Raw genomic sequence first — 21,203 nt, 5'->3', positions numbered from 1 at the left:
TTTTGTGGAGGTCTGCGCTGTCACAGCACCCGCAGCCATGTCTGCCTTGGCTGGGGGCTGGGGCACAACAGGCTGGGCTGGCTGCGGTGGGACCGAGGGCCTGGCTCGCCCTTCCTGCCCGTGTCCGCCGCCCCTCGCCCCGCCCCCAGCCCGCCCCGCTGCCGTGCGGAGCCGGGACGGGCCCGGCGGTGCGGACTACACTTCCCAGCATGCCGCGCGGCGCCGGCTGCCCCCGCGGTGGCCGTGTCGCCGCGCGCCCGCCCCGCCTCCCCCAGCACTACACTTCCCAGCGCGGCCCCGCGGCGCCCGGGCGCTCTCAGAACTACATTTCCCAGCAGGCCCCGCGCGGCGGCGTCCCGAACGTCCCGCGGCGGGCGGGCGCGCGGCATGCCGGAAGCGGTAGTCCCCCCGCGGCGTGCGCGCGCCGCGAGGCGGGCCGGGGCGTGTCCTCGGGGGTATATAGGCAGCCGGAGGGGCAGGGGTCTGCACTCTGCCGCCGCCGCCCCTGTCTCCAGCAGCTTCTATGCAATCTTCGGCCGTCGCCGCTCCCCCCTGCGTTGAGCCCGCGCCGGCCTCCCCGACTAGGTAGGGCCGCGCGGGCTGGCCCCGGTCACGGTGTGTGCGTGTCGGGGAGGGGGGGCAGCAAAGGGGAAGGGGGGCGCTTTCGCTTCGTGGGGTGACTGGTGGGGGGGGTAGGGGGCGGCAGGTAGGCGTCCCGTTTTTGGGGGTGGCGGGGCAGGACTGGGGGTGCAGATCGGGCTTGCGCGCCTGCCCCCTCCCCCTCACATTCCCCCCCCGCCCGCGGTGGTACGTGCCGCCCCGCTCCCCCAGCGCCAGCTGGGCCCGCTCGGCTCGCGCGGAGCCACCACGTGACCCCTGCGCGGCTGCTGCCATCTTTGTTGGGGGCAGCCGACGCCGCGGAACCTGCCCCTGGGGCGGGCTGGGGGAGGGGGAGCGGCAGGGGGGGTGTGGGTGGGCCTGCGGCGTCACGTGGCGCCGGGCCGCCAGCCCGTCAGGAGCCGCCGTCGGGGTTTGGCGCCAATGGCGGGGGGCGGGGCCGGGGGGAAGGCGGGAAAGGCGCCCATTGTCTGTGAGGGGCAGGGGGGGTTCGGCTGCTGCCCGCCCCGCTCGGCCTTTGTTCCGCCCGGGGAGCTCCGCGACGCCGCCCCCGGCCTCCCTCTGCCGGCCCGGGTGCTGTCAGCTGGCGGCCGGGGGCTGTGCGGCCGCTGCCCCGGAGCGGAGGGTCTGTCCGCGGGCTCCCTGAGCTGCGGCGACGGGCGCCTTGGGCACATCCTCGGGTTTCTGACTGGAAACGCGGTGCAAAACACCCGATTTTGTGCTTTGCGGCTCGTTCCGTGCCGCAGGTCTGTGTGGGGATCGCTCTGAGCTGCGAGGTGCCGTGGCTCAGGGGCGGGTGGTGCTGGTTTTCCGACAGCAGAGCTGTTGGTCAGATACAACCTGGGCTGGCAGCACCCGCTTTCCTAACATCTTCATTCAAACGGGAAACAAAACTGAAACTGACGGGTGTCCCCAGGAGACAGCCAGACCCTCCTGGTCACGCCTCCCGGAGCAATGGGTGGCCTGTCGTAAGTACTCACTCAATATTCTGTTTGCAGGATGGAAGAGGAATTGGCAGCTCCTTCCACATCCACAGACAAGACAGACAGGTGAGGCGGGAGCCAGGGTTGTCAGTTACTAAATAACATGAAACATGGGGGTTATGGAGAGAAACAAAAAGAGGTCCCCCTTCAAATAGGTTGTTAGGCTTGAACTGAACAGATGCAGATGTTGTAGATGCTGAAAACTTGTGCTGACCAGTAGTTTGCACCAATTTAGTGCAACAAAACTCTTTCAGCGACTAACAGATGCACAATACCAACTCTTTTTTAGGAAGCTCTTGGTCTGTGAGTTGCTGAGTGCAGGGCAAGCGCTGGGGGGGTTCAGGTGTGTGTCTGGGGGGCAGCAGTTACTGCTGTGGGCTCCTCTGGTCCCAGCCCAGGTGCTGCACTGCGACGGATGGTCTGGAAATGGAGCTGTGTGGGAGGCACTGAGTCGAAACCAAGACTTGCATCTGTCATTGTCCTCAGACACATCGTGCTGTGCTATGAAAAGCCATAACTTTGGTTCGTTCTTGCTCTGTCGGGCGTCAGAGTCTGGCACAACACTGTGCACAACTCAGTGTTGTATTGGTGTGTAGCTCTTACTGTATGTTCTTTAGCATCTGTTGTCATATCAGATTCCAATACCCGCTTCTTGCAGCAGTCGGTTGAAATTAACCTGTTGGAACTAAAAGTTGGTCCAGATTTAAACAAACGAAACCAAACAACCCCCACACCCAACCTGGTGGCTCCAACCAGCGTTATGTATGCAACTTACCCTTATATAAAGCCGACTAGGTTTTGAAAGCTGGATACAAATTTTTCTGACATCAAGTGTGCTGATTACTATGGAAACTAACAATCTGTATTTATTTATTTATTTTAATCCATTTTCCTTGCCCCAGTATGGATGTGGATGGAGAATCGAAGAAACTATTGGGTTTAGGACAGAAACACTTGGTAATGGGAAATATTCCAGCTGCTGTTAATGCCTTCCAGGAAGCTGCGAGCTTACTGTGAGTAGTGGAATGTTTTGTGTATTTTGTGGGGCTTAGTTTCAGCTTGGCTATACTGATGTGGCTTATAGAAGAAAGATTGAGTTTTTTACCTTATATATACTGCTGTATTTATAATGCTACCAAGAAGAGCACGATCTACTTAAAATTAAATCAAGTGTTGGATGATACTGTAGTTGGTGTGCAATTTAGACAGCTTTTGTGATAGTAGATGCCAATGCAGTTCCCTAAATATGAAATGGGATTTCGTATTTTATTTTGCAGTTTGTGGTTCTGTTGTAGTCTGTTCATATGAAAATGCTGGGATAGTGTTACTTCCTGGTAACTTTGCTGCCAGCCTCGATTAGTCTGAGGGTGAGACCTCTTTGGGTTTAAGGTTAATTTGCTTTACGGAATGCTTATGAGAGCCACTTATAGCTGAGAGGGGCACTCATCAATTGTTTGAAACAATAGGAGACAATCTAAGAAACTGATTCTTCTTGTCCAGGAATTTTTAGCTTTCTGATTCACTTATTGAAATCTAAAGTAGTAATTCCACATTTATTTTGTAGGGGTAAAAAGTACGGTGAGACAGCGGATGAGTGTGCAGAAGCTTTTTTTTACTATGGAAAGTCTCTTCTGGAGCTGGCAAGGTACACAAACCGTTCCTCATTTGATTAAGAGTCTGCCTGGCGTCATAGGAATTCACCCTCATATAGACCGGGTTACACTAGAATTTCACATACACGGGGTTGTGCCAGGTGGGATGGGCTGTGGCTTTGCAGCTTGTGCAGTTAAAACAACGATATTCCGAGAGCCAAGGGATAACAAACTTTTGTTCCCTTTAGAATGGAAAATGGTGTCCTGGGAAACGCCTTAGAAGGGGTGCAGGTTGAAGAGGAAGGAGAAAAAGCAGAAGGTGATTCTGCGGTACCAGCTGCTGATGGTATGTAGAGCTGCCTGCCGTGTCGCGGAGGCACCGAGCTGCCTTTTCCTGTTTAAACGGTCCAAGTTCAGTCCATCAGTATCTTACGTAGCCTGAATCATTCTGTTGAAACTCGTAGCAGCCTGAACGGACTTTTTTTTTTTTCCTTTTAGTCTTGCTTAGAGGTTGAACAAAACCTCTAAAACTCCTGCAAGGAGCTGGTCACTGAAAGCATGTGTAGAGTCACCAGGTGTCTGTGTCCCGCAGCACTGCGTTCAGACCTGCTTTCTTAAGCTTCACAGTCAAGTTGAACTGCTTTGTAACCCTGTAGCAGAGCACAGTGTGTGTAGTAGGACAGCTCAGAGTTGCTGTAAACAGTTCAAGAACAGTAACTTTTTATACTACCTGCAGCTGGAGGTAACACAGGAGTTCCTGTCAATCCAGGCTATTAAAACGCTGGCACATCTTGCTTAGCTGTGACTAAAAACGCGAGCTTGCAAAACCCGCACGCTGCTTGAGCAGCCGCTTGCAATGCTGCAGCCTGGGGATGGGGAAAGGGGTGTGCTTAGTTGACGTTACCATGTTGGTTCCATCCTAATTCCTTGTACTTTGGAAATGGAGCTTTTTAGGAGTGTTGTCTAACTTGGTGACAGACCAACACACTGGAGGGTCTGAGGGTGGTATTGTCAGTGCCCGTTAATGTCTTTATGACTAAACTCGAAGAAATGTTTATGCTTCCTCAATCATGTAGAAGAAGCAAGGGAGGAGTTGAGAGAACAGGTTTATAACGCCATGGAGGAAAAAGAAGAGGCCCGAAAGTCTATGGAAGAGTCTCCAGTAGTATCTGAGAAGGAAAAGAAAGAGGAGGATGTTGAAATGGAAGATATCACAGAACAGAAACCAACAGAAGAAGCAATTGCTGTCAAGGAGGAAAAGCCTGAAGAGGCTGAAGAGAAGACAGAGGCTTCTGTGGAGAAGGAAGTAACTTCAGAAGAGCAGAAGCAGCAGGTTGCTGTGGGAAAGGAGGCTACGAAAGAGGAGGCAGCTGTGGAAGAGATGGGAGTGGAAAAAGAGCAGAAGACAGTTCCTGAAGACAAGGTAGCAGAGGCAACTGAGGAGAGAATGACACAAGTGTCAGGTGAGGAGGCAAAAGCAGCTGTGGAAGAGGCTGAAGCTGGAGAAGCGGCTGCGGAAGAGCAGGGAGAGGTGGGAGAACAGACAGCAGAAGCAGCAGAAAAAGCATCGGCGGTGGCACAAGGAGAGGCTGCAGAAGGGCAGGCAGAGGCAGCTGTGGAAGAGAAGGTGGTGGCACAAGAAGTGGCAGCAGAAGCGCAGGCAGCAGCTGCTGCGGAGCAGAAAGGAGCTGCAGAAGGTGAGACAGAGGCAGCTGAACAGAAGAAAGTGGAGGAGAAACAAGAGCCAGTAGAGGCAGCTATGGAAGAGAAGCCAGATGAATCCAAAGAGACAGAGTCCTCAAAGGAACCTGTGCCCACCGAGGGCAAAGAGCCATCTAATGACACGGAAGAAAAGGCTGAAGTAGCTGCTAAGGTAGAGAAAGAGGAAAAGAATGAGGACCTGATGGAAGAGGGTGAAGGTGCTAAGGTAGAAAAAGAAGAGAAAGATGACCTGATGGAAGAGGGAGAAGGTAACAGTGACAGGAGAAAAGTACTTGTGGGTGGATGACTTGATGGATTTGGCTAACAACGGGTAAAAAGTGTTCCATTCAGGATTTTCTGTTTGCCTTAGAATAAGGAAAAGGCACAGTAAAGGGGCTCTTGAAGGATTTTACATCCGAGTAAAATTTCAAGGAATAGTGAATAGTCCCAGTTTCTCTAGACTAACGCTTAACTAACTGCAAAGCAAATCTTACTTGAAAGCAAACTTACAGCCCTGTGAAATGTGTAAGTGTTGGCCAGGCTGGTGGAGAATACTGAATGGATGTTCACTTGCATGTGTCTGGGTTTATCGCACTAACCTTCAAATAACTTGAAACACAAGTTCCTTCTGGTTATAATTGCATTTTATTTTAAAACAGTGGAGCAGAAAAATAAGAACAGCTAAATACGCAACAAAACAGAACTCTGCATTTGAGTCCTTCTGGTGGTAACTACAAGTTGAGAATTTGGTTGGCAAATCTAAGCTTAACTTGCCCTGGAACCTGAAGGCTTATTGCTGCTCTCCAGCTACTCTGCCAGCTACTGAGCTTTTGCTGCCATTCTGCTTCCTGCTTCATTGTAGCTGTTTTCAGGATTATGTTAAAGTCACATCATAAAACTTAGCGGCTTTGCTGAAGCGGTATTTTTGTGGTCTTAGTAGGCCACTTGTGCTTTCTATTGCACAAGTTAATTGATGAGCTGATAATTGAAACTGTGCTTGTCAGTAGCTCAGCTACACAGGATGAGTCTTATTTTAGGAGTGGCAAATATTCAGATTCTAAAATAGTTCTGGACACTGAAAGGATTTGTACTGCTGAGTACAATGACAGCTGGCAAAGCAGCTGCCTAACAAGGTGTCTGTCTGGACCGAACATAAACTAAGAGCAGTTACACACTCGCCCTGTGAAACGCTGCCTGTGCACACATACCACTTTCTTTTGTTCCAACTCTGCTGGTGTGAGGACACGCTTGAACATGGTACCTGGTCCTTCCAGACTCTTTCCACTACTTAAAATTGACTTCAGCTTCCTAATATCTCTTCTGTTGTACCTTTGATTGAGCTGTCCTCACACTTACAGGCTTGTCTCTCTCAGTGGTAGGTGTGTGCTTTTGGGGAGTTTAATGAGCTCATGAGTTCACTGCTCTCTGCCCCATCAAGCACCTGTTACTCTGGAATTAGTCAGTGTCCTGATGAAAGAATTAAGTGTGTGACTTCAGGCAAGTCAGCCAGCGCCCTAAAGTAATCAGCCGTACTCCTTCACTGCACATTGTCCCAAAATATTTTCTACAGGTAGAATAGATCATGCAACGCTCCTACACGGTATCAGAAGTCAAATTAGGGCTACACAATAGCAGGTTCATTAATAACATTGCCACTTAAGTGTCTGACATGAGTGACACAAATTCAGAAAGAGTCTCATTCGTACACAGCTTAGCAGCCGCTATCTTGCTGAAAACACTTGTTCTCTGTAGCATGAAGTCCAGCAACTGAGCCGTAAATACCTCCAGGGCTGCTCAGCATCCTGTGGCTCACAAACAAATATGTTTGTGAGAACCGAGTTCTAGGTGAGTTAAGTTCAACTTAAAGGACTAAGGTAGCCTGGAACTACTTAAGTCTACAGTGCCTGATGCTTTCAGCATGATGGCAGCTGCTGGGAAATTAATCTGTCTGTGTTCTTCTTCCATCACACATCTAACCTGTCACTGGAAGGATAAGGGCTGAATATAATCTACCTGACTCCATGTGAAGCCAGCGTAGTAACAGCAAGTGTTCTCATTCATCTACTTTCCTTATAGAAACAGAAGAATCTGAAGAGGAAGATAAAGAAAATGATAAAGCTGAAGATGATAAGGAGAATGAACTGACAGCAGAAGACAAGGTGAGATTGCTGAGCTCTGATATCAGCACTCACGGAAGAGGGCAGTATTTGTCTAAATGTCATGTTAATGCCTTTATAAAAGCTTGGTTGTATTTCATTTAGTCCTGTGTAGGAAATTCCTTGGGCAGCATTGGTTTTCAAGTAAGGGGCAGCATTACGTGTAGTCCGTGTTGTAGTATCTTGCTCAGCTCTGTAAACTTGGGCGGTCTACTGATGAGTAATGAAGGCTGGTAAATGCAGGGACAGGTTAGTTACTTGTAACCGTTTATTCTCCCATTGTTTTGTTGTCTCACTACGCATGTCGAATGCACCCAGTCCAATAAGCCACGGTTAGGATGGAAATTTAGTAGGAAGTGTAGCAACGCTTAAATTGGAACATCAACTCCTTAACTTAGCTTTTGATTCATCTAAATAGCACCTTAAACAAAATGTTATTCTTAGGATTGTGTTGGTGCTTGGTGCCCTGTTATTTTGGGGAAAAAAATTAAGGCCATACCAACTACCATTGTGAGCTTCACTTCAGGCAAAGTCTCGGTTGATGCAATAACCTCTTTTGCACATTATTTTGTTTTTTCCTTCTTGCGGTAAACTATTTATCTCATAAAGAAATTAATTCCTTGACAACACTGCTTAGTAACTTAGTGTTGTTTGATGTGATACATAATCAGGTCACTCAATCTTTAATGCATTTCTGGTCTTTACAGGAAAGCGAGGAGGATGAAATTGGAAATCTTGAGCTGGCCTGGGACATGCTGGAGTTAGCAAAAGTCATCTACAAGAGGTAAAGGCCTAAGTCCTAATTTGGATATCTGCTAGAGGAACTCCTTGGAAATTAGAGGGGGGCACAAGCAATTGGTGCATGTGGCATATTCTGATCAGAATTTGAAAACTACTTTTTTTTTCCCTTGATTTAGACAAGAAACAAAAGAAGCTCAGCTCCATGCAGCTCAAGCTCATCTAAAGTTAGGAGAAGTTAGCATTGAATCTGGTGAGTAATGCTAATTCTCATGTACAATTCCACTTTATGTCCTTCTCTGTTTCTTACTTTAAAATGAGCTGAGTTAAAGCTGCTAAGATGAAAAGAAAATACACTTGGTTTAATTATGATAGTACAGCCATGTGAGAAGCTTTAGAATCAATGGATGAACAAGTCAGTGCCTTAACCAGGGTGGTCCGTGCTCTTCCAGAACAGTGGAAAAAAAGCTTTGAGTAAGAAGTGATGTGTTACCAGATCACAACCAACCTTGTGCTCGGCGTTACAGGCGAGGTTTGGTTGGCTTCAGGAGCTGAGGACTCCTGATTGACACAGTGAGTCACGGAGCAAAATGGGAGGTGTTGGTACCAGGCCAGTTCCAGAACATAAACACTGCAAATATGGGTGACTCTCTTAGACCTTCCAAAATACCATATGGGCAGGAAAGAGCCTGATGAGAAGAGCAACATGACTGGTGAAGGGACTTGAACACAAGCCCTATGGGGAGAGGCTGAGGGAGCTGGGCTTGTTTAGTCTGGAGAAGAGGAGGCTTAGAGGTGAGCTCAGAGCTCTCTAGAACTACCTGAAGGGCAGTTCTAGCCAGGGGGGGATTGGGCTCTTCTCCCAGGCATCAGCAATAGGACAAGGGGCCATGGGCTTCAACTCTGCCAGGGGAAATTTAGGCTGCATATTGGAAAGCAATTCTGTGCAGAGAGAGTGGTCAGGATTGGAATGGCTGCCCAGGGAGGTGCTGGACTTGCTGTCCCTGGAGGTTTTTAAACTGAGATTGGACATGGCACTTAGTGCCATGATGTAGTAAATGGACTGGAGTTGGACCAAGGGTTGGACTCGGTGATCTCTGAGGTCTTTTCCAACCCAGTTGATTCTGTGATTCTATGTGTTTTGCATGAGAAAAAATTAATGTGAAGTGAGACTCAGGTTTGTGCCTTCTAGTGTGTTTTACCTGCCCTTCATTTAAAAACATGGGGTTTAATCTTACTCCATCCAAGTAGGGTGTGATCTTTATCTATGGCAAACATTGGCAACGAGGTGGCAGGTTTGTGGCCAAGGGTGACAAAGCGAGGGTTGTGGTTTGTGTCACTGAACAGGCTGAGTGGGGCGGGGCTGGGCAGGGGCTGTGGGCTCTGGGCTCAAGTTGCAGCCGGTTCGTGGTGGGGGGTGAAGCAGCAGGATTTGTGTGCGCGGTTTTGTCTTGGCCGCGTAGTTTACTGTGTTGCTGTAAATGGACAGAGCTCCCTCGGGAGAACTAGAGGAACTGGTTCTAAACAAGCTTGTTTAGGAGGAGTCAGTGTTGGACTGTGCGTGGTGTCACTTGATACACCCACAAACAGCCTGTTGCTGACCTCCCCTGCTGCATTCAACAGTGGTTTTGTTTTCAGACTGTACGAAACGCAATAAAACACGGACTAAATACATAAGGGCTTAGATCTTGCCTGTTCATATACAAGTGTGGTTTGTGAAGACCGTGCGGCTTTCTCCTGCAGAGAACTACACGCAGGCTATCGAAGAGTTCCAGGCCTGCCTGGCGCTGCAGCAGAAGTACCTGGAGGCTCACGACCGGCTGCTGGCCGAGAGCCACTACCAGCTGGCGCTGGCCTATCACTACAACAGCCAGTTCGACGAGGCCGTTCTGCAGTTCGGCAAATCCATCGAGGTCATTGACAAGAGAATGGGTGAGTGGGTTTCGGAAACTGCCTAGCGAGTGCCAGAGCTTTCACAAGGCAAAGCAAACTGTGTTAAACTGCCCTAAAAGTAGTTAGATGTGCTTATTGCCTTGACATGGAAATGTTTGCCAGTCTGAAACTGGTAATCAGAGTTGTTGAGACTGTGTGTCGGCGGACACTTGCCTCTGTGGATACTGGTGAGTGGGCAGCTGCTGTGTCTTAAGGTGTCTGCTGTACCTGTTTCACCCCAGCAATGCTCACCGAGCGAATGCAGAAGACAGAAAATGGGTCCCCTGAAGATGAGAAGGAGATTGAAGAACTGAGGGGGCTGCTCCCTGAAATTAGAGAAAAGATCGAAGATTCAAAGGAGTCTCAGAAGAGCGCGAGAGTAGCCGAGCTGGCTCTGAAAGCAACTCTGGTCAGTGTCCTGCTGTTTCCTTTTGACCAAACATCCTTCCAGTGAGACTAGAAATAAACCAGTGGTGGGAAGGGCTCAGACTGGTTGTGCAGATCACAAGCTCGTGGTTGCTCACAAGTGATGCAGACTGTGATTGAGAGAAGGAGATAGAGGCAGGTGACAGCTAAAGAGAGGATAGTTAATAAATACAGTGACATTAATTGTTCCAAACGGAAATGGAATTTGGTTCCTCCTATAGCAATTAAATGTGTCAGGGCTGGAAACAATAGGTCAGCCAAATGTGAATGGACGGAGTGTCACATCATGGTGTGACATTTTCATCTGTCTGTCCTGGCTGTAAGTGTAGGAGCAGAACGCAGTGTTGGGACATGGAGGAGTTGGGTTTTCTGTCCCTTTCTAAACCAGTGTGTATGGTTTTGTATGACTAGATAGCTAGAACTTGTTCAATGTTTTCCTTCTGCTTTTTCTTAAGGCTGGAACCACATCTGGCTTTGCAAAAAGTGAAGACAGTGGTTCTGTTTCCACAGTAAGTTAATTTAAGATGGATGCTGAGAATTCCTGTTTGCTTCAAGGATTACTGCTTGCTGTTACTTATGTGCCAATCTTATGTCTTGCAACAGATTCCAGTGAGAAAAGCAGCTGATGGTGCATCTCAGTGTGTCACAGACATCTCTCACCTCGTCAGGAAAAAGGTGAGTCCAGAAATAACTAATTGAACGGTTAATTTGTTAAAGTACCACTGGCTTGTTTTGTGTAAAAGTACAACCAGAAATAGTGCATGAAACTCCTTTCCCCATCTGGCCCCCAGCAGAGCTCCTGGGGCTCCGCTCCCGCCTCCCCCTGCTTTCCAAATGGAAATGGAGAACGGGGCTTGACAAATAGCAAAGCCAGTCTAAGGGCAGTGCTGACCAGCTGCCTCCTAAGAGATAATGTACTGAGCGCTGGGTTCCTTTAAAGGTCTTTGCAAAGGTAATGAAAATTCTCCCGTAATGGGATGTGGTGGCACAGCCCGGCCTGTGTTCTGTTGGCCTCTCGCAGTTCAGGTTTGCCTGGAGCAACCTTGATCTGCTTTACGGACGTGACCGTAAATGTCATAGATGCTCTAAATCTGCGTCCTTAACTGGTACCTGGCCCAGCCGTCCTGTGGTTCCTGGCCAAACTATAAGGATAATTCAGCTCTATAGATACTGGCACCTAAGTAATGCCTTACAGGAAATCCCTTGTGGTTGAGACCTCTGTATCAAAGCTTCAGAGCTTTGGTTAAATCTTAAGTATCCTTGACCCTGGCCAGCAGAGGTTGAACAGATCGTGTGCAATGCCATCTGACTTTCTAAAAAATATTTAAACTCTTAATTTGTACATAGTGACGACTATAAACAATTTTATCTTCAGAGGAAACCAGAGGAGGAAACTCACCAGGGAGACAATGAAGCGAAGAAATCGAAACCAGAGCCGGCTGTCAATGGTGGCGGCGGCGACGTCCCCAGTGGAAAGGAGGTTGCAGAAAAGATGGAAGAGGAGGTGGGCAGCTGAGGGGGGGGTGTGTGCTTGTCTTTCCCTGCCATGTTTTGCCCCATAGATGTGCTGGTTTTATTGCCGGCCGGTCCTCACGAGGCTTCCCGGATGAGATGGGGAACATTCCCTGTTGTCCCCCAGTGTCTGACACCGGCTGTGGGGATTTGTGACGTGGGGTGGGACAGAAACACATTCAGGGTGTTTGTGTTGGGCTGAACAAAGGGACTTACCCCCAAGTGTTCTTAATACTCCTGCGTTTAAATACTTAATCACCTGGGCTACAATTGTTAATGTAAATATCTGAGAGCAGTGTTGGGCTCTGAAGCCCAGCAAAGCACAAGTAATCAGTTAAGTTCAAATGACAGAACCTCGGAACTGCTGCATGAATTGGTGCTGGAAGTTGCTGTCTTGTTTTTAAAAAACAAAACCTTTTCTTTTCTTTTAGACAGAGAAAAGGCCACAAGCAGAATCAGGGGCTGCAGTTGAAAGCACAGTATGATAGTTCTTTAACCTTGGAAACTCCTCTCCTTACAAGGAAAATGGTTTTGTATATAGTGTATTTTTTCACTTTTTGGCAACTTTTGTATGACCTCAATAAAGATTGTAAGCAAATGGTCCTGGTCTTGACCTTCCTGCTGTTACAAGCTCTGGCCTGAGGCTGCTGGGCGCTGTCCCCTTCCCACCAGCCGCTGTTGCGGTGGAGCATCAGCTCTGTCCAACCTCACCTTCACTCCTTCACATCCCTGAGTGCGCAGGGATGCAGGGGGTGATGGGTCCTTGTGCTGACACCTCCTGTATTTCTGGCCAGGGTCCTGGGGTGCAGGGGGGGCTGCCCACAGCTGGGACAAAGTGCAGGAGGGTGTTTGTATATAAACAGAATCCCAGAATGTCAGGAATTGGAAGGGCCCTGGAAAGCTCATCCAGTGCAATCCCCCCATGGAGCAGGAACACCCAGATGAGGTTACACAGGAAGGTGTCCAGGCGGGTTGGAATGTCTGCACAGAAGGAGACTCCACAACCCCCTGGGCAGCCTGGGCCAGGCTCTGCCACCCTCACCGGGAACAAGTTTCTTCTTAAATTTAAGTGGAACCTCTTGTGTTCCAGTTTGAACCCATTGCCCCTTGTCCTACCATTGGTTGTCACCAAGAAGAGCCTGGCTCCATCCTCATGACACTCACCCTTTACATATTTATAAACATTAATGAGGTCACCCCTCAGTCTCCTCCAGCTCCAGAGCCCCAGCTCCCTCAGCCTTTCCTCACACGGGAGATGCTCCACTCCCTTCAGCATCTTGGTGGCTGCGCTGGACTCTCTCCAGCAGTTCCCTGTCCTGCTGGAACTGAGAACATAAAGATGTGAAAAGCAACAAGCTGAAGCCATTTATTAAATGCCCGGTGTGGTCCTGAGCACGGGGGGAGAATCCTCTCTCTCTGTGGGTGTTGCTGGTCCCAAAGATGAACTGAGAACGCTCCTGTCAGGCTCACCCTAGAAGGGGCTTGTGGGGAGAATGAGCCCCATAGGGAAAGGAAAAACAACCACGTAATTGTGCCCCTCTGTGCCCTGTGCTGCTCCCCAGCCCACCCCAGCGCGCAGGATTAAAGAAACATCTGCGTGTGGTCACTGTCTGGGGCGGGTGGTGCTGCCCGTCCCTTCCCTGCTGCTGTGTTGCAAAAATGCCCAGAAAGCTGCCAACCCCAGTGACAATTACACAGCCGGTCCCAAGCCCCCACACCTGCAGCTATAACAAGTTTCGTCCCTTCACCCCCACTTACAGTTAATAAAGCCCCAATTTCCCGCTCCAGCTTGGTGAGGGGACACTGGGGCGGTGCTGTTGGGACATGGCCCGTTCCTGGCTCACCTCTGGGGCGGTTTGTGCTGTGCTGGAGGCTCCTGAGCAGGAGGAGGGTCCTCCAGGGCCATCGGGGGGGCAAGCGGGAGGCTGGGGAGGACACAGGCTCTACCAGGAGCTGCAGGGCCCCCTGTCCCCAGTGCTGGCCCGGGGGGCTCCTGGGGAAGGAGAAAAGCGGCATTAACAGGAGGGGTCCCAGCCCTGTCCTGTGACACTGCCAGGAGCTGCTCAGCCACCCGGGTACACACGGCCCTGGGCACAGAGCAAATCTCACCTGTGGCGAGGAGCCGCCTGCCCCGGTGGCCCCGGCTCCGTGGGACACCTGTGTCCCCAGCTGTGGCCAAGGCAGCAGTTCTGAATCCCCACCCCATGCTGGACCAGCACAATCATCCTGCCCGGGTCGGCAGCCCAACCCCCGCCCCCCTCGCACCTTTGGACACGGAACCAGCCCCAGGACAAGGCTCTTACCATGAAGAGCTCCGGTGCGGCCGTGGCTGGCAGGAGCGGGGGGGCCACGGGCGGTGGGAGGATGGCGGGGGGCGGCCGTGGCCCCGTCCGCTCCACGTGGCTCCGCAGCATCCCGACCTCTGCCCGCAGCCGGGCCAGCTCCTCCGCGTGCCGCTGGGCCGCCTGCGCGCCTGGGCGGTGGGGACTCGTCACTCACCTGTCCCCAGGAGCCCTTTTCCCCCACATCCCACCAGGCTGGTGCGGGGGGGTCCCAATCCTGCTGCAGTGAATCTCCCTGCCCCGTTTCTTCCCAATGGCGAAGGGAACATTGTCCCCCCGCCCCAGTGCTGCCACTGTGCGAGGGCTCCCCAAGTGCAGAGATTCCACTCCGGGCTGTACAGGTGCAGGTTCCTCTCTTGCACATATTCGCATGAGCCCAAGGGCTCCAACCCCAAAGGCAACTGGGGCTGAGCGGTGGGGCTGCCCCATTCCCTGGGACGTGTCACCTACCAGCATCAGCTCTCCTCTTCCTCCTGACCTTCAGCGCCAGGAGCTCGTCTTCCAGCCGCCGGTTCTCCAGCTCCATGGCCAGCAGCGCCGCATCCAGGCCCCGTGCACCCGCGCCGGGGGGCTCTGCCGGCACAGCCGCGGGCGCCTCAGCTGTTGGCTGTGGAGCCGGAGTCCCCGCTGGAGCACAGGGCTGGGGCTCACCTGCTCACCCACTTACCCGTCCTGCTCCCGCACAGCCCCGCGGTTCCTTTCTCCAGCGCCGTGGCCTCCACCTGGAGGTGCAGGAGCTGCTGCAGGATGGCCGGGTCGCGTCCCCCGGCACGCAGGTAGGACAGTCGCAGCGCCCTGCGCAGCCGCGTGTGAGCCGGGCTGGGGCTCAGCAGGGCGCTCAGCTCCGCCGGGCCCGCGCACCCTCACCTGGCCTCGGCGGCGAGCGGCCCCGCGGCCGGCACAAGGGTGTCAAGGTGGACGGTGGCCCTGGGGGGCAAAGGGTGAATGGAGGGGTGAGGAGCCAAAGGCCCCTGGGTGGGGAGCACCCCACTCCCCTGGAGGGGCGCAGAGCCCTGTCGCTCACCCGCCGTGCGCCACGCGCAGCCATCCAGCCCGGTCCCGGCTCAGCTCCAGCTCCCCCTGCTCGGGCTGGGGATCCGCAGCCCCCCCAGCCCCCAGCGCTGCCAGCCGCCGGCACAGCTCTGCGGGACCGCGAGGGCTCAGCGCGGCCCCCACAGCCCGCACAGGTGCCTCCCCATCACCCCAAACCCCTGCCAGTCCTTACCCTCTCGCTGCTGCTCCAGCCGCTGGGTCCTGGCCCGGATTTCAGCCACATGGCGCTGGTGGGTCTCGAGCAGCTCCCGCAGCTGCTGCTGGTGCCCCCGTGCTGGGGCTGGCGGGCGGGGGGGCTCTCCCTGCTGCACCGGGTCCTGAGGGGCAGGAGGCACTGGACCCCAGCAGCCCCAGGCTGGGGGTGCAGGAGCCGGCGGTGCCGGTGCCCCCAGGGTGCGGGTTCCTGTACCTCCAGCGCTGGTTTCCTGGCAGAGGGGGCGGCCATGCGGAGCAGGAGCCTCTCCCGGGGGGTGAGCACGTCCCCCAGGGGAGCCCCCCGTGCTCGCTGTGATCCCCGCTGTCCCCGTGCGGCCGGCGGGAGGCCGGGAAGGATGAGGAGATGATGCGGCTCAGCACGATCCCCATGCTGGGACACCCCGACCTCAGGGAGGCCAACGGGAAGGAAAGGGTGAAAAAATGCTACATAACAGAAACTTTCCTGGCTTTGCCAAAACAAGCACTGAGAGTCGCCCACGCAGTGCAGGGGGAGGATGGAGGGTCCCCCCAGCTCAGGTCGGGCTGGATCCAGCCGTGGTGGCTGTGACCCCGTTTCCTCACCCATGCACATCCCAGCCCAGCACCCAGCCCTGTCCCAGCCCCGCACGCCCCGCTCTGCACCACCCAGCTGTCCCGCCGCCTCCTCACCGTGCCCGGAGCCCCCTCCACGGGCAGCGGGTCCCCCCCGGGGCCATGGTGGCTGCTCCCCGCCGGGGTCCCAAGGCACAGCTGCTCCTGGTGCGCCCGCAGCAGCGGCCCGGAGCCGAACGCCATGGAGCAGCGGGGGCAGCTGAAGCCCCCGGCAGCTGCCATGGGCGCCCTGGGAAGCGCGGCAGGGCAGGGGTCACTTTGGGGTCCCCCCGGCAGGGACGGCACCCGGGACGGGCTGGGAGTCGCACAGACCTGCTCGGCGGTGCCCGCGGTGTTTGCCGCCACCGTTGCTACGCTGGACGGGCAGGGAGGCGGCCGCTCCTCCGGCCCTGGTGACTCTCTTTGTTTAGGGCACAGGGCGCTTGGCCACCTGAGCAACCTGCGGAGAACAAGAGGGGAGGCCCGGCAGCCACGGGCAGCGCGAGGCCGCCTGTGCCCCCGTGTCGCGGCTTTCGTGGTCACACAGCGCTCTGCCGGCCATCCCAGACCAGGGGAGCCTGGGGGCCCTTCTCCTCCTTGCAGCCGCCCACAAGTGCACCTGCGGCCTTTAAGCTGATGAGCAACCTCCAGACCGAGGTGAAACGGCTCCTTCCCCACCACCCCCTCCCATTGCCACAGGCCCAGGGCCCTGCCCTTATTCCCAAAATCACCCCCCCTCCTTCCACCCTCGTCCCCATCTCTGCTTGCTGAGCACCCACTCGCCCTTCTCAAGGGGCTGCAGGTCACCGTCCCACTGGGCCACCAGGGATACGGGTCACGAAAACTGATTCACTCGAGAAAGCTGCTGGTTGATTGATGGGGATTTGCCCAACGCGGCAACGCTGCAAAAGAGCATCCACGTCAAACCACACACATCCCCGGGATGAAGAGCTTGGCCTGAAGCGCAGCGCTCAGGACCCGCCGCGTCCTTCGCAGGCTCCCGCTCCCCCCGGGATCGCTCATCACGAGCGGCTGCACCACGGAGCCGACAGGAAGGACTTTAAACTTACCCCGTTTCTCGACAACGCAAATACACTTGCATAACTTCATTTCAATGGCTGTAGGAAGTTAGATTAAAAAGAAAATGGGTAAACTCTTCCAAACAAAAGCCACGGTTGGTGGGACCAAAGTGGTCGGAGCTTCAGAAGGAGCCAGATGATCTGGTAACACCCGACAGGAGCCCAAGTGCTTCCCCAAGCGAAGATTCATGGCTAAAGGTTCAAAGCTCATTACACATCTGTCCTCACTGCCTGCTCAGGGGTCGATTAAAAAAGACCCCAAGTGAGCCCTCGGGGTAAATGCCCTCAGGTCAGCGAGACCAGGATCTCACAGTCCACGTGCAACTCACCAACCCACGTGCAAACCGTGCACAACCAACCTTCCAATCCACGACGTTTGTGTGCGAGCTGAGCTTCAAACAGACACTGAAATAGCTTAGGCCACAACCAAGTTGTTTGTAAAATCCTTTTTAATCTAATAGAAATGTTTTCATGAATTTTTAAAAAAGAGTTCAATGAAAACAGCTTTGGATTCAGACATTCCCTTGCCACATTGTGAACACAAACAGCAGCATTGCACTAGGAACAAGTGACACCGACCGGTCGAGCTTCACAATTTCGTATGAAGCGGAAAAGAAAAAAGCAAACTGCTTCAGCAGAAGAGAATTTCAATTGTTGTCTTGTGTTTCTTTTAAAAAATAACTAAAAGCAAAACCCAAGGGCTATCTCACCATTGTTCTCCTCTCCCTTCCTAAAGGGAGAGCTCAGCTCCGCAGGCTGAGCGCTGCACAATGTTTGCCAAGTGGAAAGAGAAGAAACTCCTTATCCCCAGTGCTATTACATCCCCACAGTTGCAGGTCCCTTTAGAGGAAAGCTCTTCTTACATAAGAAAGACAATTAGAATTGGCAAACTGATGCAAAATATTTATTCCAAGTTAGTTATTCTTGATGCAGTAGTTTTTCCCCCTCATACAGACTCAATGTGATAGTCACTTTTTTAAATCTGTAAATAATGTTATCAAAATAATCTTAATCTTTGAAATCTCACAAAAAATTTATATTTTACAATCCACCCTGAATATCAAGGCTGCAAGAAGAAGAACACAAACAATTCCTATATCCAAATATTTTACAGCTGTACCCAAAAAAAAAAAAAAAAGAAGAAAACCACAACGCCTGGTTAAGTGATGAAGCTCCCCGAGCCGCCAAAAAAAAATAAAATAAAATAAAATAAGTCATGTTATTAGCATTAATTTAACATAATTAGAACTTCAATAGCCATTTTGTCATTGACAATGATTGTTTTAGCAGACGGGCGCCGCGGGACGGCGCCGGCGCGGTTAGAAGGTTGTTGTTGGCGCAAAGATCAGTCACCTGTGTCCTGCTCACCAGGCTGAACTTGTGCACTGCCCCACCAGGGATGTGTGTCACGGTCGCTACCTGCACAAACTTCTAGTAAGCGTTAGGGCAAAACCAAAAGAAAAAGCTAAAGAAGCCAATTTCTCTCTTCTTTGGGATACAATTATTTCCCTTGTGCATGAAGTATCAACAACAAAAGAAAAAAACTGAACAGACTGGAGACAGAATAAACTCTGTTTAGTTTATGCAACCCCAAACACATGTTGAACTATGAACTGAGTTTATTGGGTTGGTTTTATTTATTTTCAATTTTCTCGTGCCCGCTTTCAGGCATCATCATCTGACGTTTCGCTGCTACTAGTTTCTGTGTCTGAGTCCTCAATCTTTGTCTTAAAAGTGCTTCTCCAGTGGAACAACAGGCTGGAGCCGCGGCCCTGAAGAAATCCGTTCTTCCCAAATCCGTTTCTTCTTCGCTGTGGGCATGAAAGCGAGTTTTAAAACAAGCAACGGTGTGGAGAGTGTCACTGCCCATCAGTGGACACAAACTGCACAAATAACGCTGCCATGAACTGCACTACCATCACCCTTCAGCTCTTTGTCTCCTTGAGAATCACACCACGAACACTTGTGCATGAGAAGGGAGAGGGAGAAGGGCTGTAAAACGTACCTGCTCTGATTTAATTTGGAACTCTTTGAGCTCATCCTCCGTGAGGGGAAGGTAGTTCTCATCATTCTCAGGATATTCCTGCCATCCCATTTCTTTCAATAACCTGATTTGTGAAGAAAATAAAAGGGGCGTGGGAATGAACACAAGGGAACAACAGCAAAGGAGAGAACACGCTGTCCATGAGGCACAAGGTTTTGTATTAAATCACTGCAAATTCATCAGGGAATCTTCTATACTACAGACAAACAATGCTTCTTGTTGACCCAATGTTTTTCATACTCAAGGTCTTTCACAAATATTTAATCATCAGCGGTCCTGTCGGTGGGTAAATAACTCATCTGGCAGAAGGAAAGCAAGGCAGAGTGAAATTCTACCCAAGGACACCGAAGGAGGAGTTGAGGCAATCAAACCGGTATCACAGCTCAGGATCTCCTAAAACTTACTATCTGCTTACACCAGATGCTCACACGCAGCTTACTCACTAAAGCAAGATACTAAGTAAATATTTTCTTAACTCTCCGCCACTTTACAGCATTTAAAGCAGCACGGGCGTACTCTAAGTGCAGACAGAAAGCGGCGCGTGCACTTGAGGGTCTATATTCAGTCTTCAGACCATTCCATTTAGGACACCTGCCTGTAAATTAACCAGAATGGCACTAGGTCTGTGCTCGATCTCTGTGTGGGCAGGTAAATATCCAGGTAGCATTAGCACACAGGGATGTGGCACTAGAGCAGCGCAGGAATTTAATTACAGACCCCAGCGAAGTCTTGGCTCACCTGGCCTCGTTGTCTTGTTTCCAACAAGGCCCCACCCAGCGCAGCACTGGTCAGGAAGCCCACACACCTCTCGCTCCAAACACACAGAACTGCTGCTGCTTCCCAGACCGCTGGCTTTGAAACAGTCTCCGTCCCCCCACACAGCCCAAGGACTCACCCTCTTTTACTCCAGACACTTTGTTTTGCCGTTTACTCACCTGTGTTCTGCTTCCAGTGAATGAGAGAGGTTTTCCCCCTCCTCCGGCAAAGGGAGAGAAAGGCCATTCTGATGGCAACTCTCTTCCCAGTTTTCCTTTGGTTCTGGTGTGCTGTTGCTTTCCATCTAAAGAGAAATAAAAGCATCAAAGTGTGCTTGCACAGGCCGTGCCAATAGCACAGTTCCAAGTTCAAGCTTCTGCTTTTGGAAGTAAAGCCTGTCACCTTGAGTCAGTGGTTTGACAGAGCCTGGATTGCTAACGGCTGAAAGCAACTTCTACCCCCCAGTGACAACACAACAGGAACAGCATTCGGTGGGCGGCACTTTTGTGCCAAGGTGTAAGTGCTGCATTGCAAAGCCATCATCAGTGGCTTCAGAGTGACAGCAATAAAACTATGAGAATGAAATACTCCTAAGGACAGCCCTTCCATACATATTAACCCACAGACTTAGGCATTTAGAGGTCTGGCCTAAGCCACTTAAGCCACTATCCCGCACCTTTCACAAGCACCGAATTCAATTTCCCTGTGGATGTAGTTTGACAAAGAAGTTTGAAAGCAAATTAAGATGCTAAAACATAACATTATTCCAATCCTTAGAGACTCCTTCAAATAAATCTAGATTACCTTCAAAATCTGTGACCTTCTACCTTATTTATTACATACCTATTTACATACCTATTGTGTTATGGATCTCTGTTCACCACAGTGCTGTGCACCACTTCTGCTGGCACGTGTGCCAGACCAAGGGAAGTCATTCCTTTCCTCCCCCAGAGCCTGAATTACATACACTGCTCTGTTTTCTTTTCAGTACCCAACTCCTTAAGTACATAATAATAATATATATAGTAAGGACAATGAACTTACATCATCCAGCTTGTCACATTCTCTGTTCTCTGTTATCTCCCCATTCCTATCATCTTTCAGTGCCTTCAGGAATTCGCTCTTCTTATCAGTGGTACGGCGCATCAGCTTCGTCAAGCGTGAAGAGCAGATCTCGATGGGAGGGGTGGTGCTGGAAGGACTCTAGACAAGAGAAGGAGAATATAGAGACTTTCAAACTGCATTGCTGTGAAGATGGGTCTGTGCTTACACCTTTCAAACAGCCAGCAGTTCTCCGGCTGGCTCTTAACCTCTCAGAATAAACGTAATGTCAAATTCCCATCAAAATACTGACTGGTGTTGGACATTCACTTCTCCCCTTGCCAGCACGTTGTTATCCCACCTATCAGACTCTTCATTTTTTATTCTCCTAGAGTTGTCAGTTCACTTGGCCATGACTATGTTTATTTTGTTCCTTCGCAATGT

The 21,203-nt window shown here is 51.6% G+C and overlaps 3 protein-coding genes across 4 annotated transcripts in view; 1 reads left to right on the top strand and 2 right to left on the bottom strand.

The window, feature by feature from the left end:
* The window catches only part of PRDX1 (peroxiredoxin 1), a 350,258-nt gene that overhangs the window by 35,648 nt on the left and 293,407 nt on the right, over nt 1–21,203 (bottom strand). The gene's annotated exons all lie outside the window — the stretch shown is intronic.
* Nucleotides 432–12,259, top strand: NASP (nuclear autoantigenic sperm protein). Its single transcript, XM_082052440.1, has 15 exons — nt 432–585; nt 1,617–1,667; nt 2,504–2,614; nt 3,166–3,246; nt 3,442–3,539; nt 4,270–5,163; nt 6,971–7,053; nt 7,758–7,834; nt 7,968–8,041; nt 9,532–9,720; nt 9,963–10,129; nt 10,602–10,655; nt 10,750–10,821; nt 11,522–11,650; nt 12,090–12,259. Exons 1-15 carry the CDS (start codon nt 524–526, stop codon nt 12,141–12,143), a joined length of 2,196 nt encoding a protein of 731 aa, XP_081908566.1. The 5' UTR covers nt 432–523; the 3' UTR covers nt 12,144–12,259.
* Nucleotides 17,801–21,203, bottom strand: part of GPBP1L1 (GC-rich promoter binding protein 1 like 1) — a 31,465-nt gene continuing 28,062 nt past the window's right edge. For both annotated transcript variants that reach the window (XM_082054281.1, XM_082054282.1), the window contains exons 9-12: nt 20,763–20,921; nt 19,898–20,022; nt 18,924–19,026; nt 17,801–18,729 (exon numbers count right to left, since the gene is read on the bottom strand). In XM_082054281.1, the coding sequence (XP_081910407.1) occupies nt 18,583–18,729; nt 18,924–19,026; nt 19,898–20,022; nt 20,763–20,921 (534 nt within the window). In that variant the 3' untranslated portion in view covers nt 17,801–18,582. The remainder of the gene's footprint in view (nt 18,730–18,923; nt 19,027–19,897; nt 20,023–20,762; nt 20,922–21,203) is intronic.

The sequence above is a fragment of the Streptopelia decaocto genome (assembly GCF_964273445.1).
Source record: "Streptopelia decaocto genome assembly, chromosome: 5".
Taxonomy (NCBI): domain Eukaryota; kingdom Metazoa; phylum Chordata; class Aves; order Columbiformes; family Columbidae; genus Streptopelia; species Streptopelia decaocto.
Note: the sequence above shows the minus strand (reverse complement) of the source record. Positions and strands in the feature narration are given on the sequence as shown.